This window comes from Somniosus microcephalus, chromosome 11, assembly GCF_052327205.1.
Source record: "Somniosus microcephalus isolate GS21.2 chromosome 11, FLI_Smic_1.0, whole genome shotgun sequence".
Taxonomy (NCBI): Eukaryota; Metazoa; Chordata; class Chondrichthyes; order Squaliformes; family Somniosidae; genus Somniosus; species Somniosus microcephalus.
The window spans coordinates 204,905,449-204,920,841 of NC_140997.1; the positions used below are offsets into that span (position 1 = coordinate 204,905,449).

Consider the following 15,393-nt stretch of genomic DNA (forward strand, 5'->3'; position numbering starts at 1 on the left):
CTCGGCATCCTCCTCACAGCACTCACGCCCACCCAGCTTTGTGTCGTCTGCAAACTTGGAGATATTACATCTAGTTCCCTCGCCTAGATCATTAATATATATTGTGAATAACTGGGGTCCTAGCACCGATCAGATTAGATAAATGAGGATTTTGTGTGACTATTAGCACAGAATTATATATCTTACATCAATGAACATTTGCTCACTAAAACTATAATTTGAGTGTGAAAACTGAAAACTGTAGTTAGGGTATCCTGAAATAAGACTAGACCTGTTGTAGGATTACATCAATGAATGTAGAAAGAACAGTTTATTTTTATTAGTCTTATAGCTAGAAGGAACGTGGGAGGACATAATATTGGCAATTGTGCTTTTGTTGCTTGTAGCAATATAAACATGACTATTATAGAAATTTAAAAAGTTCCAAGAATGAAACATGCTCAGGAAGCTAATACAATTGATTTGTCAACTTAAATTATAACCAGGGACGACAAATTATACTTTCACATTAGCACAAATATGTGGCTCGTAAATAATGATACTAATATTACACTTTGCCTCAGGGAACGGATAGGAACATAGAAATGTACGAGAATGGAAAAGGCTACTGTGATCCAGGAGGTTCCAGGAGGAGGGATTAGTAAATCGATGAAAGTGAATTGTACATAGCTGTGCAAAGAATTTGAACCAGGCTTTCTCTATGAATGGTTTGCCCGTCTCCCACCATCTCCGCTTTCTTTACTTACAACTTTCAATTTTAAACTTCCCTGCTTCTTTTCAACTCCGCTTTTATTTTATTAACTGAAATTTACTTCTTTGTTTATTTAAACTCTGTTCTAGCTTTTTCAGCGTATTGTCTGTACCTACAATAAGAAAGTGATTGCTGTTAAAGATGTCAAATTTCTGTGACTTTATTCTTGATGTTGATATGTATATAATCGGTCTGTGGTATATTCACTGTAGTTTTATTAGCCAACAATCTACAGTAAAGCGATCAAATACCAAAACGTCTAATCCAATGGCGATCACATGACATAGTATCAATACTATATATTGTAAAATATGATAGAACAGGTGCAATATGCTGGGATGTTGTGGTTTTGTTTGGAGGTATCTCCCCAAATAATCACAATGTCTTCATTTATTTGTTGAATATATGTACACCAGACACAAAGTTGCTCAGTTTTATCAGATCATACAAGTTATGCTGGGTTAGAAAAGCAAGCAAAAGACTAAAATATATTAATAACAACAACGTACAACATAATAGATTATATAAGACATACATTAAGATAATACAGAGATTTTTGTTTTACTATACATTGATGTCTATAGGAAGTTATTCTATGACATTACCCCCAATTGTCTATATAAGTTGTTACACTTAAGAGGAAAGCAGTTTCTAGAAGTGCAAATATAGAGAAATGCAGTTTTTATTCATTCCTTACATTACAAAGGGATCTCAATCAATTCACACATAATACTGATGTACACTTTTGTTACTTTTGACCAATTCAAAAGTAGATTGGCCACAACACATGTACTGTATTGAACTCACTACGGGATAGCACAGCTAATCACAAAAGCAGTCTATTAACTAATATTGCATTCTGGCAAGGAAGTGAACAGAAATAAGCACATTTTAGTTAAGTATCATACTGTCAGACTTCACTATGGAGTAAAATATAGAAATGTTACATTCACTATAAGGCATCTCTGTGCACATACCACAACATCACAGTGAATATGCTAAAGGTTAGTTTCTTTCCCCTGTTGAAACCATTCAGATACCGCACTAGTACTGGAGCGTACTTTTTTAAAAAGTCTACCAAAGGCTTCTTGCACCTAACTGACCTAAAGCAGCTACTTTGTACACATTACACTATCCACCCGCAAGTGCATTACAGAAGGCATCAAATCTAGGGCCACAGAACAGAATTTTTCTATAGTCACTGAAGTTAGTACGCTACAGCTTAGTGTAACATTGACATGGGGTTAGCCAACACTTCAAGGCATTCAATTTCTTCTAATCAGAAAACAAACTGGCAAAGGACTTCCTCAAGTTACGGATTGTTTCAGCTTTTGCTTCGTCCTCATTCAAATTTGATCGAAATAGTGATGATTCCGTAATGTTGAATGCATTGGTCAAAGACTGCGATTTGCTGCAAAATCAAAACAAAAGTCAATGCGCTTAATTATATTTTGATCGTTGAAAGATACCACATTTTCAATAATCCATCTTTCTCATAAAATCATCTATATCATGAAAAGTGAGAACATCTCAATTCACGTCTTTTGTTCCTTAAGCACTACAACAACAACTTGTATTTATATAGCACCTTTAATGTAGTTAAACGTCCCAAGGCGCTGCACAGGACTATTTCAAGACAAAAAATTTGACACCGATCCACATAAGGATAAATTAGGGCAGGTGACCAAAAGCTTGGTCAAAGAGGTAGGTTTTAAGGAGCGTCTTAAAGGAGGAAAGAGAGGTCGTGAGGCGGACAGGTTTAGGCAGGGAATTCCAGAGCTTAGGGCCTAGACAACAGAAGGCACAGCCACCAAAGGTTGAGCGATTACAATCAGGGATGCTCAAGAGGGCAGAATTAGAGGAGCGCAGATATCTCGGAGGGTTGTGGGGCTGAAGGAGATTACAGAGATAGGAAGGGGCGAGGCCATGGAGGGTTTTGAAAACAAGGATGAGAATTTTGAAATCGAGGCGCTGTTTAACCGGGAGCCAATGTAGGTCAGCGAGCACAGGGGAGATGTAAAATATGCCTCATTCATTCTATGGCCCCAGTTCATTAACAATTAGTTCTTTTTTAACACATTTTCTACAGCTGTCTTATATAAAAATATTTAATACGGCTTACCACCACCTTCTCAAGGGCAATTAGGGATGGGCAATAAATACTGGCCTTGCCAGCAAAGCCCACATCCCATGAACGAATAAAAAAAAAATTGTTAATCGCAAAAGCTATTGACGTAAAGTCTGTAAGTGCATAATGTGCTTAGACAGGTTATTAAAAGGGAACAGTAATAATATTCAAATTGAGTTCTACAGGGATTTCAAGCCTTCTGGTGTGCTTACTTTACTGAAAATAAGTAACTTTTCTGCTGATGCAGAGTTTAGGGAAAATAAGCTTAAATCTAGCAATGTGGAGGTTGAGATCTTCGTTTTTTAGTTGAATATATCTCTAAACGGGGGTCACCTGCTTTTAACTCACAAGAACTAGCTTACAGAAAAAAAACTTGCATTTATATAGCACCTTTCACGACCACCGGACATCACACAGCAAGCACCCACAAACAATGTGGCACTGATCAGAAAAGCTGTTTTAGTGATATTGATTGAGGGATAAATATTGGCCAGGACACCGGGGATAACTCCCCTGCTCTTCTTCAAAATAGTGACATGGGATCTTTCTATGTCCACCTGAGAGGGTAGACAGGGACTTGGTTTAATGTCTCATCTGAACGACAGCGCAACACTCCCTCAGTACTGCACTGGAGTGTCAGCCTAGATTTTTTTTGTGCTGAAGTCTCTGGAGTGGGACTTGAACCCACAACCTTCTGACTCAGAGCCAAGGGTGCTACAAACTTTTTTTTTTATATTATACTTTATTGAACATTAAGAACATTTACAACATCGTGATCATTACATTGTATGATACAAATCAATTCCACCGCTCTGCACAGCCATTCCGCCACCACCTTTTAACATCAAAACCTGAAGTTTAATTTGTCACCTGCAACATATATTAATCGATTGAGGGTGCTACAAACTGAGCTACATCCGACACACATTGCTCACACTCAAGCCTCATTGACTTGTCATAACAAAGCACAAACTCGCACACAGGACTTTGCAAAAATTATTATTTAAGAAAAGGGCATGTTCATTTCTAAGATTGCCAGCCAACAGAACCGTCTCTTCAGCTGTGCTCATCTTTGGTTGCATCAGGGAAAACATTATAAAATGTGCCAGGAGGTCTGTCTGAAAGTCAGAATCGGCCCCCAAACAAACTTGTTTATCATGTGCACTAAACGCAAGTAATGGTGACACAGAACATTGCACCAGATCAGTGTAGACAATGGGGAAAATAGTTATTTGCCTTTACAGAGTACCTGCTGAATTAAGGGGCAACTGGAAGAGTTATTTTGAATTGTGGTTTTATAATTCATGGCCTGGCAGAAATTCCCTGGAGATGTCATCATTATGAGCAGGTGACTTGAGAGGCATACCTGTGAACTCAGTTCCTATCAAGACATCTGGAAAGCATAGTAAATTTGTAACTCTGGGGGGAGTTTTAACTTTTGGACCCGCTGTGAGAGGGGGGATGCGATAGTGCGTGGGAAACCCAGTATTAGGGGTCTCCCTGCATGCTGTTACATTACTGAGAGGTTCCCTGCCCATAAGTCAGCCTGATTGGCAGGCTTGGCTTCCAGTCGAGCGGGAATGCTGGAGAAGAGGCCACAGCCCTAGGTAGGTCCGAGCCCCGACCCCAGGGGAGCTCCGATCCCGGGGGGGGTGGGGGGGGGGAGTGTGTGGTCTGATCTCTGATCCTGGGTGGGGGTCCGATTTCAGGGGGGCGGTGGGTGGGGGGTCTGATCCCCGATCCTGGATGGGGATCCGATCCCGGGGGGGTGGGGTCTGATCCCCGATCCTGGGTGGGGGTCCGATCCCGGGGGAGGATCTGATTCCCGATCCTGGGGGGGGGGAATGGGGCAGGGTTTGTATGGGGGGCTGGTGGTGGGGGAGCTTGGGAGGAAGCACTCCTGCTCCACTCAGCCCACAAGCATTGCTCCACGACGCTGTCCTTCCCTCGCTGCAGCGAGGAACCCCGGCCGGCTACAGTTAAATCTGCAAAGCAGGTTAAATCCGAGGCTTCCAGCCTCATTACCATATTTAAAGTGCAAACCCGCCTCCTGGGAGCGGATTCGCTGCCCGCCCCCGTCACGCCTGCATCAAAACCGCAAGAGGGCAGTTTGGAGGTGGACCGGGGTCGGGATTCAGATTTTTAATACTTTAACCTCCCACCCAACCCAAACTTGCCTGTTTTTTGGGGTTAAAATTCCCCCTTCTGTTTCTCTCTCCACAGATGCTGCCTGACCTGCAGTTTCTGCTTTTATTTTAAATTAGTAAGTAATGTTGAACCTGTTCCAACTGCTGTCTTGAATCAGGAACCCATATTTCAAGATATTCTAAGTAAACATCTGTGCTTGCCACCACTCTACTAGTTCAGTTCTTTAACTGCCTCCTAATTATAGTTGACAACTGATTAAGAGGATTTGTTGTTTTCCCTTTTCATTAGCTGGCTTGCTGTGCGGGAGATATAACCCACATTTTAGACCACAGACTGAAAACAGCAAAATTGTGACTAAACCAGGAGGGAAGAGAAGTGAAAGTGGGAGTATAAAGGGAAGTGAGAGAAGGGAAATTACAAGAGGCCAAGGGGAGGATAAAGGGGAAGAGGGTAAAGGGAATGGCAGAGGAGGCGGGGAAGTGAGAGTTAAGAGGAGAAGGAAAAGGAAATGGAAAGCGTGGGTGGGAAAGAGACAGATGGAAGAGACATGGGGTGAGGGAAGGAATACGAGGGAGGGGAGAGAGTGGAGGGAAGGGGAGAAACTAGGATGGGGAAGCTTACATCCTCATGGTTGGATCACTGTGGAGTTTCGCATTGTGTATTCAACATTTTCAGATCTAATGAAAGAGAAGGAACACTCCTTGTTTGAATATTTTGGCCAGAATTTTCCCTACTGTAATGATCAATAACATGTCATTCTATAGTGGACACTAGGTGGAGCCGTAGAGCTGTGTAGAGCTGTATATAAGACTACACTACCCAGCTGTATATATATTAAGACTACATTACCCATGAGGCACTAGGCTACCCACAAGGCAACAGTCAAGATGGAAGCCTCTACAGATACAGTACCCAGTCCACATGTGCTCAATAAAGTAACTAGCAAAAGCTAGCTGTGTTCATAATAAGAATGTCTATTTATTAATGAACATAACATGGTACCAGGGTGGTGAAGATCTGCTGAAAATTGTGAAAAGCGACATGGAGAATTTGAAGCCACCAGAGCGTTTGAATCGCGAGGGAAATGTCGACTACAATTGGCGGATTTTTAAACAACAATTCGAACTCTACATTGCAGCCATCGGATTCGGTACGAAGCCAGACACAAGGAAGATAGCATTGCTGCTTACGGTTGCAGGCCCACAGGTGATAGAGGTATTTAATACATTTGTATTTAATCCAGAGGAGAAAAGAGAAAAATTAGAAGATGTGCTAAAATAATTTGATGCACATTGCTCTCCCAAAAAGAATGAGACCTATGAAAGATACATCTTCTGTTCTCGGACACAGCAGCAAAATGAGACTCTTGATAGCTTTATAACAGATCTGAAACTGAAAGCACAGACATGTAATTTCTCTAGGCTCAAAGCATCCATGATTCGTGACCAGATTGTGTTTGGTATTCATGATAAAAAAGTCAGGGAACGTCTGTTGAGAGAAACCGAACTAAATTTGGAAAATGCGGTGAAAATATGCCAAGCCAGCGAGCTAGCTCGAAAGCACGCGAAGACTTTCAGTGAAATCAATAATGATGCGATTGTAATGAGTGATAATGCTGCTGTCGGTGCTGTGTCCTACAAGGGGAAGAAACGTGGGCAGAACAGAAATGAAAAGCAATCGGAGGATGACATTTTTAATTGTAAACGCTGTGGTTACAAACACCAGTTAAGACAATGCCCAGCATTTGGAAAAATGTGCACAAAGTGTAATGGAAAGAATCACTTTGCCAAACAATGCTTTTCAAAAGTAAAAACAACGAAAGGGCAACAAGTTAATGTGATTGAGGACACTGATTTAAGTGAGACATTTTTTGTAGGAATGGTGTCATGTGACAATATCAAAAAGGATACAGAAAATGTGCAGCCCTCAGAAATGGACAATGCTGAACATAAAGTTAATGCAGTAAAAGAGGACAAATGGATGATCCCACTGCAGGTAAATGGAGCATTAGTTACAATGAAACTGGACACTGGGGCAAAAGCAAACTTAATCAGTATGAGTGACATTAACAATATGAAAGAAAAGCCCAAAATACAGAAAAAGTCAGTACTACTGAAGGACTATAATGGACAGAAAATAGATAGCTTAGGTGTATGCAGACTTAAAGTGACAGTCAAAGACAAAGTGCATCATCTCATGTTTTCTGTTGTGGCTGAAAGACTTGATTCGATACTAGGTGACAAAGCTTGTGAAGACTTAGAACTGGTCAAGAGAGTCTACCGTATAAACTGTGCCATAAGCAGACCAGATGACTCAGGTGATGAAGCAGAGAGCCCATCAAGGATGAAAAGGCCAAAGGGTATCCATGTCTTCAAAAAGCCTAGTTTCTCCAAGAAGAAAGAAAAAGACTTTAAGGTCAAAGAGAAGCCAAAGGAAGAAAAGCACAAAGAGGAAAAACACAAGGAGAAAAAGTCCAAAGATATAACCGCAGCAGATGTTGTTAAGCAGTGGAAAGAGAAAAAGAAAAAGAAGAAGCCTGCACCAGAGCAGGAAGCAGTTCCGGTGGATACTCCTTCTTCCCTCAGGCCAATCTTTGGTGTTCCATTAGCCGAGGCTGCTGAGAGGACTATGCTGTATGATGGGATCCAGCTGCCAGCAGTTTTTCGAGAGTGCATTGACTACATTGAGAGTTATGGCATGAAGAGTGAAGGAAACACTGAAACCCTCTCCAAGCAAAGATCGCAAGGAGACCTCGATCTATACAAGAGCAGATTGATGACAATGCCGCAACTGCATCTTGTAATTCACCGCCAGAACAATCTCATGAAGACACATCAGACTTACCCGTGTTGAGAAGATCCACACGTGAAGTAAAAAAGCCTGATAGACTTAATCTTTGAGTACAATATAAAGCTTTGAAAATGTGTTGACTGTTTTGAAAATGTTTATGTTTATAGAGCACTAACAAAAGTGTTACTGATATTATCTTTATTGTCTTCTTGAAAGTTGATTGATATTGATTTTGTTAAAACTCAAAGAAAGGGGGATGTAACGATCAATAACATGTCATTCTATAGTGGACATTAGGTGGAGCCGTAGAGCTGTGTAGAGCAGTATATAAGACTACACTACCCAGCTGTATATATATTAAGACTACATTACCCATGAGGCACTAGGCTACCCACAAGGCAACAGTCAAGATGGAAGCCTCTACAGATACAGTACCCAGTCCACATGTGCTCAATAAAGTAACTAGCAAAAGCTAGCTGTGTTCATAATAAGAATGTCTATTTATTAATGAACATAAGACCTACCTGGGTGGGTCCGGTGCCATGGTGGGTTGTGACCCTGTTGCTGGCACCATCCTGCTCCACAGAACGACTTTACGTTAATAGGGCCTATTAAACCCTACCTACGCGTTAACCTGTCCAATTAAATGCTGCGGGCCTGGTGACGTCATTTATGACGCGTTTTCAGCCAGGATCTTTAAAGGGGCCATGGCCACATTACATTTGGAGTTTAATCTAACCTAGTGCTGTCAGTGCACTACAGCATTGGAGTGCTGCAAACACTGATGCTTATGGAGGGAGTCAGAGCATGCAGAGAGGTCCTCTTCCCTTCCAATGGGCAGAAGAGACCTCCCCAGGAGACTAAAACAGCCTGTTTGGAGATTGCAGAGGAGGTCACCAGCAGTGATGTGGTTAGGAGGTGGTTGCAGTGCTGCAAATGTTTCAATGCTCTCATTAGATCAGGAAAGGTGAGCACAAAGCCACACTCAGCTTCATTCTGCTGTGCCTCTCATCACATCCCCATCATTCTGCCTTCCCAACCTTACTCCTGCACATCCTTACTCACACCAAAATACCTTGCATGTCCCCCCATCCCTGTCTCTCTATCTACATTATCACATCCCCATCTCACTAGCTACCCCTCACACTCACCCTCATCCTACTGCAATCATACCAACTAACAACACACAAGGAGGCCACTTGGCTTTGGCATCCCACTCCATCTAAAGATTTAGCCCATCCATTCCTTAGACTCACTCAACCTTCTCTTCTTTCCCCCCTTGCAGGAAAAGAGAGCCCACAATAAGAGGGAGAAGGGGAGAACCGGCGGTGGCCCTCCATCATTTGCAAACCCTACAACAGCAGAGGAGGCTGCTTTACAAATATCTGGAGTCACCGAGCAGCTGGAGGTGGGAGACGGAGAGAGGGGGACATCTCAGCAACCTGATGACAAAATTACATCTCATACAGCCACACGGCATACATCAGCCACTCATATGGGGACTGACTGATGTCAGCAGCCAGTGAATGGTTATCATGTGCATAATGGTATCTGTACCCATTCTTCATATGACATATCTAACTCATCTCTTTACTCTCCCACAGGTCTATCAAGATGCACCCCCCCAACTGTCCAGGAGGAAGAAGAAGATGAGGACCCTCCAGCCTCTGAGGGTGGACCATCACCAGACGTAAGCGCACCCAGCACCAGTGCAGAAACGCACACCTGGATGGGTCCCACACAAGATAGAGTAGTGTTGTCACCTGGTGTCTCACGACTCACAAGTGAGCAAGAGCAGATGGTGGAGACAGGGACAGCAGTGGAGAGACCTCACCGGAGGGCGCAGATGCTGAGCCTCGGGGGCCATCCAGAAAGAGGGCAATCCTGGAGGTGCAGCAAGAAGTGCACAGGGCTCTGACAGGTTTTGCGAGTGCCATGTCTGCAAATGTTCAGAGAATGGAGGAGTCCATCTCCAACTTGAGCAGCACTGTGTTGCAGGCGATGGTGACTGCAGGCTCTTCCATGGATAGGATGGCCACCTACATGGGGCAGCTAATGTACCACTCACAGCAGCACATGGTCTCTATGGAGAATAGATGGCTATCTATGGAGGATTGATGGCTATCTATGGAGAATAGATGGCAGAGGCTCATAGACCTCCTCTCTAGGAGGGATGTCAGCGTAGACGTGGGTCCTCATGGCCCCACTGATGTGCAGCAAGGTGCTCTCCAGCTCCTTGGCAGCAGGGAAGTGAGTAGGCTGCCTCTACCTCTGCTGAAGCCACAGAGTTAGCACCTCATGGAAGTACGTGGAAGAGAAAGTTGACACACAAGTAGATTCATAAGGGTAGCCACTTGGGTGTTTTATTCAATGTTTATGTAAAGTTTCCGTTAATGTGCTGTCAAACATAAAAATCTTTATTTTCAACACTTTCTGGTCTTGGACAGATTTGTGTACACATTTGGAAGTGGCTTAGTGAGTTGCAGTGAATGGTGAGACATAATGGAATCTCTAGCAATGGTGATGAGTGTGAAAGGAATGGCTTGGTCATTGTAGGGAAGCTTTATGGTGTTGGTGTGGGGTGGTGCCAACCTGGCGCATCATGTGGCAGCCATATGAGTGTACAGCATCAAGTTAAGTAAATCTAGCCATGATGAGGCTATCCTGGGCCGCAATGTGCTCGGGTGCTGATGCTGTGTCCTGTGTAGCATCAGGTGATTGTGGAGAAGGATGGTGGTATTGTTGTTGGTGCTGCTGGTGTGTCCAGTGCTGCTGGTGTTGGGGCTCATCGTGGTGAGATTCTGAGGACCAAGGTGAAATAGTATAAACGGCACCCATGCTGATGGAATAGACGGCAGGTGAAGTAGAGCTGACAGAAGCAACCTGTCAATGGTGAGAGAGTTCTTCCATTGAGGTGACACTGGATGGAGACTTTGCTGGATAGACTTGCAGCCTACAGAATCTATGCTGGGAATGCAGTGAGCAACAGCTTCTGCCTGAGGAAGGTGATCAGCTGTCAGGTGGGAGCTTTTATAGTACATAGAAACATAGAAGATAGGAGCAGGAATAGGCCATTCGGCCCTTCGAGCCTGCTCCGCCATTCAATGTGATCATGGCTGATCATCCAAATTCAGTACCCTGTCCCTGCCTTTTCCCCATATCCCTTGATCCCTTTAGCCTTAAGAAATATATCCAACTCTTTCTTGAATATATTTAATGAACTAGCCTCCACCGCCCTCTGTGGCAGAGAATTCCACAGGTTCACCACTCTCTGGGTGAAGAAATTCCTCCTCATTTCAGCCCTAAATGGCTTACCCCTTATCCTTAGACTATGACCCCTGGTTCTGGACTCCCCGGCCATCAGAAACATCCTTCCTGCATCTAGTCTGTCCAGACCTGACAGAATTTTACAGGTTCCGATGAGATCCCCTCTCAATCTTCTAAACTCCAGTGAGTATAAGCCCAATCGACACAATCTCTCCTCATACGTCATTCCTGCCATCCCAGGTATCAGCCTGGTGAATCTTCGCTGCACTCCCTCCATGGCAAGAACGTCCTTCCTCAGGTAAGGTGACCAAAACTGCACACAATACTCAAGGTGCGGTCTCATCAAGGCCCTGTACAACTGTAGCAAGACATCCTTGTTCCTGTACTCGAACCCTCTTGCTACGAAGGCCAACATACCATTTGCCTTCTTAACCGCCTGCTGCACCTGCATGCTTACCTTCAGCGACTGGTGCACAAGGACACCCAGGTCTCTTTGCACTTCCCCTTCTCCCAATCTATTGCCATTCAAATAATAATCTGCCTTCCTGTTTTTGCCACCAAAGTGGATAACCTCACATTTATCCACATTATAGTGCATTTGCCATGTTTCTGCCCAATCACCCAACCTGTCCAAATCGTACTGGAGTTTCCCGACATCCTCCTCGCAGCTTACCCTCCCGCCCAGCTTTGTGTCGTCTGCAAATTTGGAGATATTACATCCAATTCCCTCGTCCAGATCATTAATATATATTGTGAACAGCTGGGGTCCTAGGACCGATCCTTGCGGTACCCCACTAGTCACTGCCTGCCACTCGGAAAACGACCCGTTTATTCCAACTCTTTGCTTTCTGTCCGCCAACCAGTTCTCTATCCAAGTCAATACCTTGCCCCCAATCCCATGTTCCTTAATTTTGCATGCTAATCTCTTATGTGGGACCTTATTGAAAGCCTTCTGAAAGTCCAAATACACCACATCCACTGGTTCTCCCTTATCTATTTTACCAGTTACATCCTCAAAAAATTCCAGTAGATTAGTCAAGCATGATTTACCTTTTGTAAATCCATGTTGACTTTGTCCGATCCTGTCACTGCTTTCCAAGTGCTCTGCTATTACATCTTTTATAATAGACTCTAGCATTTTCCCCACTACCGATGTCAGGCTTACCGGTCTATAATTCCCCGCTTTTTCTCTACCACCTTTTTTGAATAGTGGGGTAACATTAGCTACCCTCCAATCCATGGGTACCGTTCCAGAGTCTATCGAGTTCTGGAAGATGACCAGTAATGCATCTACTATCTCTAGGGCCACTTCCTTAAGTACCCTGGGATGTAGACCATCAGGCCCTGGGGATTTATCGGCCTTCAGTCCCATCAATTTTCCTAACACCATTTTCCTACAAATACTGATTTCTTTCAGTTCCTCTCTTTCATCAGACCCTATGTTCCCCGGCATCTCTGGGAGGTTATTTGTGTCCTCCTTTGTGAAGACAGAACCAAAGTATGTATGCTGTCAAGTAATCAGCTGGAGCAATGGCCACTCAACTCCCGCTTCAGGTTGACAGACGTGGTGAGCTGCATGAATCCCATGGCCATGCTGGGAAATTTGAAATGTGGGGGGCGGGGTTGGGGGTGGGGAGTGAAAGGCTCTTAATTGTCTGGAAACAAGATTATAATGATTTGAATTAAGTCGCCTCTGCCGGTCGGGTCGCTGTTACACTGGCAAACATGCCTAAGGGAAAGGCACGTGGGGGCGAGATGACGGCGGCTTCCTGACCCGCTCCCGCTTTTTTCAAATGTCCCACCCGACCCGCCACCATTCCCACCCGCACGGACCCCAGAAACTCCCGGCCTTTGTATCCATTTTTTATTTGTTTGAAATTCTGAATTTGCTCTGCTCGGCTAATGCTTCTTAAGTTTTTGCTGTGTTACCAATATTTGTTGCTTAATATTTAAGATGACAGTTTTACACTTTTCATAAAAGGAAACCCCAAATGAACAATATCTTACTTTAACTGAGGATGGGGTTGTGACTGTTGCTGAGGAGTCTTCGGCTGCGATTTGAGCACCTTCTGCTCAGGTTGCCCCTTCAGCGGTTGACCTTGTGGACTCTGGGTTTGCAAAGTAGGCTGTGGTTGTTGCATTGCTTGGCTTGGCTGCCTTTGTTGCTCAGTTGGGGGGCCAGTGGGACGCAGACCTCCTTGTGGACGCGGCCCCTCAGGAGAAGCATGATGTTGCAGCAGTGGATCTTGGCTTTGTGGATGTGGTCCTTGGGGTTGTGTTGGGCCCCCTATGTTCAGCACAAGAAATACTAAATAATGTTACATTGATAGGAATTCCTTATTCACTTTGAAATCCAGCGCTTCCTTACTAGAAAATTAAAAGGGGGTATTTATATGTATTTTGGTGGTCTTCACAAATGTGACATTTTATGTGATCATTTTAATATTTTAGATCAATGGCTACATTGATTCCTAAAGTCATAATTGTAAGCAGTGACGCAGGCCTTTCTCACTAATAAAATACAACCTTGCTTTTGAAGGCAATACCAGTGTTAGAATAGTTTTACACAGGAGCTATAGTACTTTATAAGTAAACAGTACATGGAGATAATATACTAGGTCGCTGAAAGCAAAAACAATAGAAAAATCCAAAGGAGACAGATAAACAACAAGGTTAGAGTAAGCAATATGGTAGGTGCCACAAGAAAATTGAGCAGAACATTTACAAAACTTCAGGAAAGCTATGTTGCTAACATAGCACATAAACCCTATTTACATTAAATCACCAGGTAATGGCAAGTTTGCTGTTGAGCAGTCTATTGACCATTTTACCGCCTTTATAAATTAATTCTTTGAAGTAACCCGTGTAATGAAATAGGGTGGTTCATTCACTGCTTAATTGTCAAGATCAATATGTTTTTCAACAAACTTTAAGAACTTTTTAGTCAAATGAAATTTTGTTTTACACTTAGTGGATTTGGTAAGTCATAGAAAACTAATAAACTATTATAATTGACAGAATTTATTTGTGACAGATTATCAGTTATATTTACTTATTTCATGCTTACACCAGTTGTTGGGAAATTGAAAAATTAGTTAATATGCTAATCCTTGTCAAGAAATCTTTTGATTATACAAAACTGGCAAAACATCAACTGCATATTGGATTGGAAAGTGGCAAATGTGACACCATTGTTCAAGAAAGAGTGTAAGGACAATCCTAGTAACTACAGGCCAGTCAGTTTAGCATCAGTGGTGGGTAAAGTTTTAGAAACAATTATCAAGGAAAAAATTAACAGCACGGTGGCATAGTGGTTAGCACTGTTGCCTCACAGCGCCAGGGACCCGGGTTCGAATCCGGCCTCGGGTGACTGTCTGTGTGGAGTTTGCACATTCTCCCCGTGTTTGCGTGGGTTTCCTCCGGGTGCCGGTCCGGTTTCCTCCCACACTCCAAAGATGTGCAGGTTAGGTTGATTGGCTATGATAAAATTGACCCTTAGTGCTAGGGGGATTAAATACGTGGGGTTACAGGGATAGGGTGGGATATGTGTTGGTGTAGGGATTACGGGGATCGGGTGGGATATGTGTCAGTGCAGGCTCGATGGGCCGAAATGGCCTCTATCTGCACTGTGGGGTTTCTGTGAATCTGTGAAAACTTGGAGAGGTTTAAGCTAATTAAGGAGAGCCAACACAAATTTGTAAAAGGCAGATCAGTTTGACTAATCTAATTGAATTTTTTGATGAAGTAACAGGGAGGATTGATGAAGGGAATGCGATGGATGTTGTCTACATGGATTTTAGGAAGGCGTTTGACAAAGTACCACATAGAAGGCTGGTTAACAAAATTGAGGCTCATGGAATAGGTGGGTCAATGGCAGCTTGGATAAGGAATTGGCTTAAGGACAGAAGACAGCGAGTTGTGGTAAATGGCTGTTTTTCAGACTGGAGGATGGTAGACAGTGGTGTTCCCTAAGGGTCAGTGCTGGGGCCACTGCTTTTTTTGATATATATAAATGACCTGGATATTGGAATACAAAGTAGAATTTCTAACTTTGCCGATAACACCAAACTTGGGGGTGTGAAGCAAACAGTGAGGATGATACCAATTGACTGCAACAGGACATAAAAAAGCTAGCAGAATGGGCAGACAAGTGGCAGATGGAATTTAATACAGAGAAGTGTGAGGTGATGCATTTTGGCAGAAGGAACAGGGAGAGGCAATATACACTTAATGGCACAGTTTTAAAGAGTGTGCAGGGACAGAGGGACCTGGGAGTTAATGTGCATAGGTCGCTGAATTGACAGGACAT

The 15,393-nt window shown here is 43.4% G+C and overlaps 1 protein-coding gene across 1 annotated transcript in view; it reads right to left on the minus strand.

The window, feature by feature from the left end:
• Positions 1-540: 540 nt before the first annotated feature.
• syn2b (synapsin IIb) overlaps positions 541-15,393 on the minus strand; it is a 666,583-nt gene continuing 651,730 nt past the window's right edge. Inside the window, exons 12-13 of the mRNA XM_086001759.1 lie at positions 13,092-13,371; positions 541-2,162 (exon numbers count right to left, since the gene is read on the minus strand). Of these exons, the coding sequence (XP_085857885.1) occupies positions 2,027-2,162; positions 13,092-13,371 (416 nt within the window). The 3' untranslated portion in view covers positions 541-2,026. The remainder of the gene's footprint in view (positions 2,163-13,091; positions 13,372-15,393) is intronic.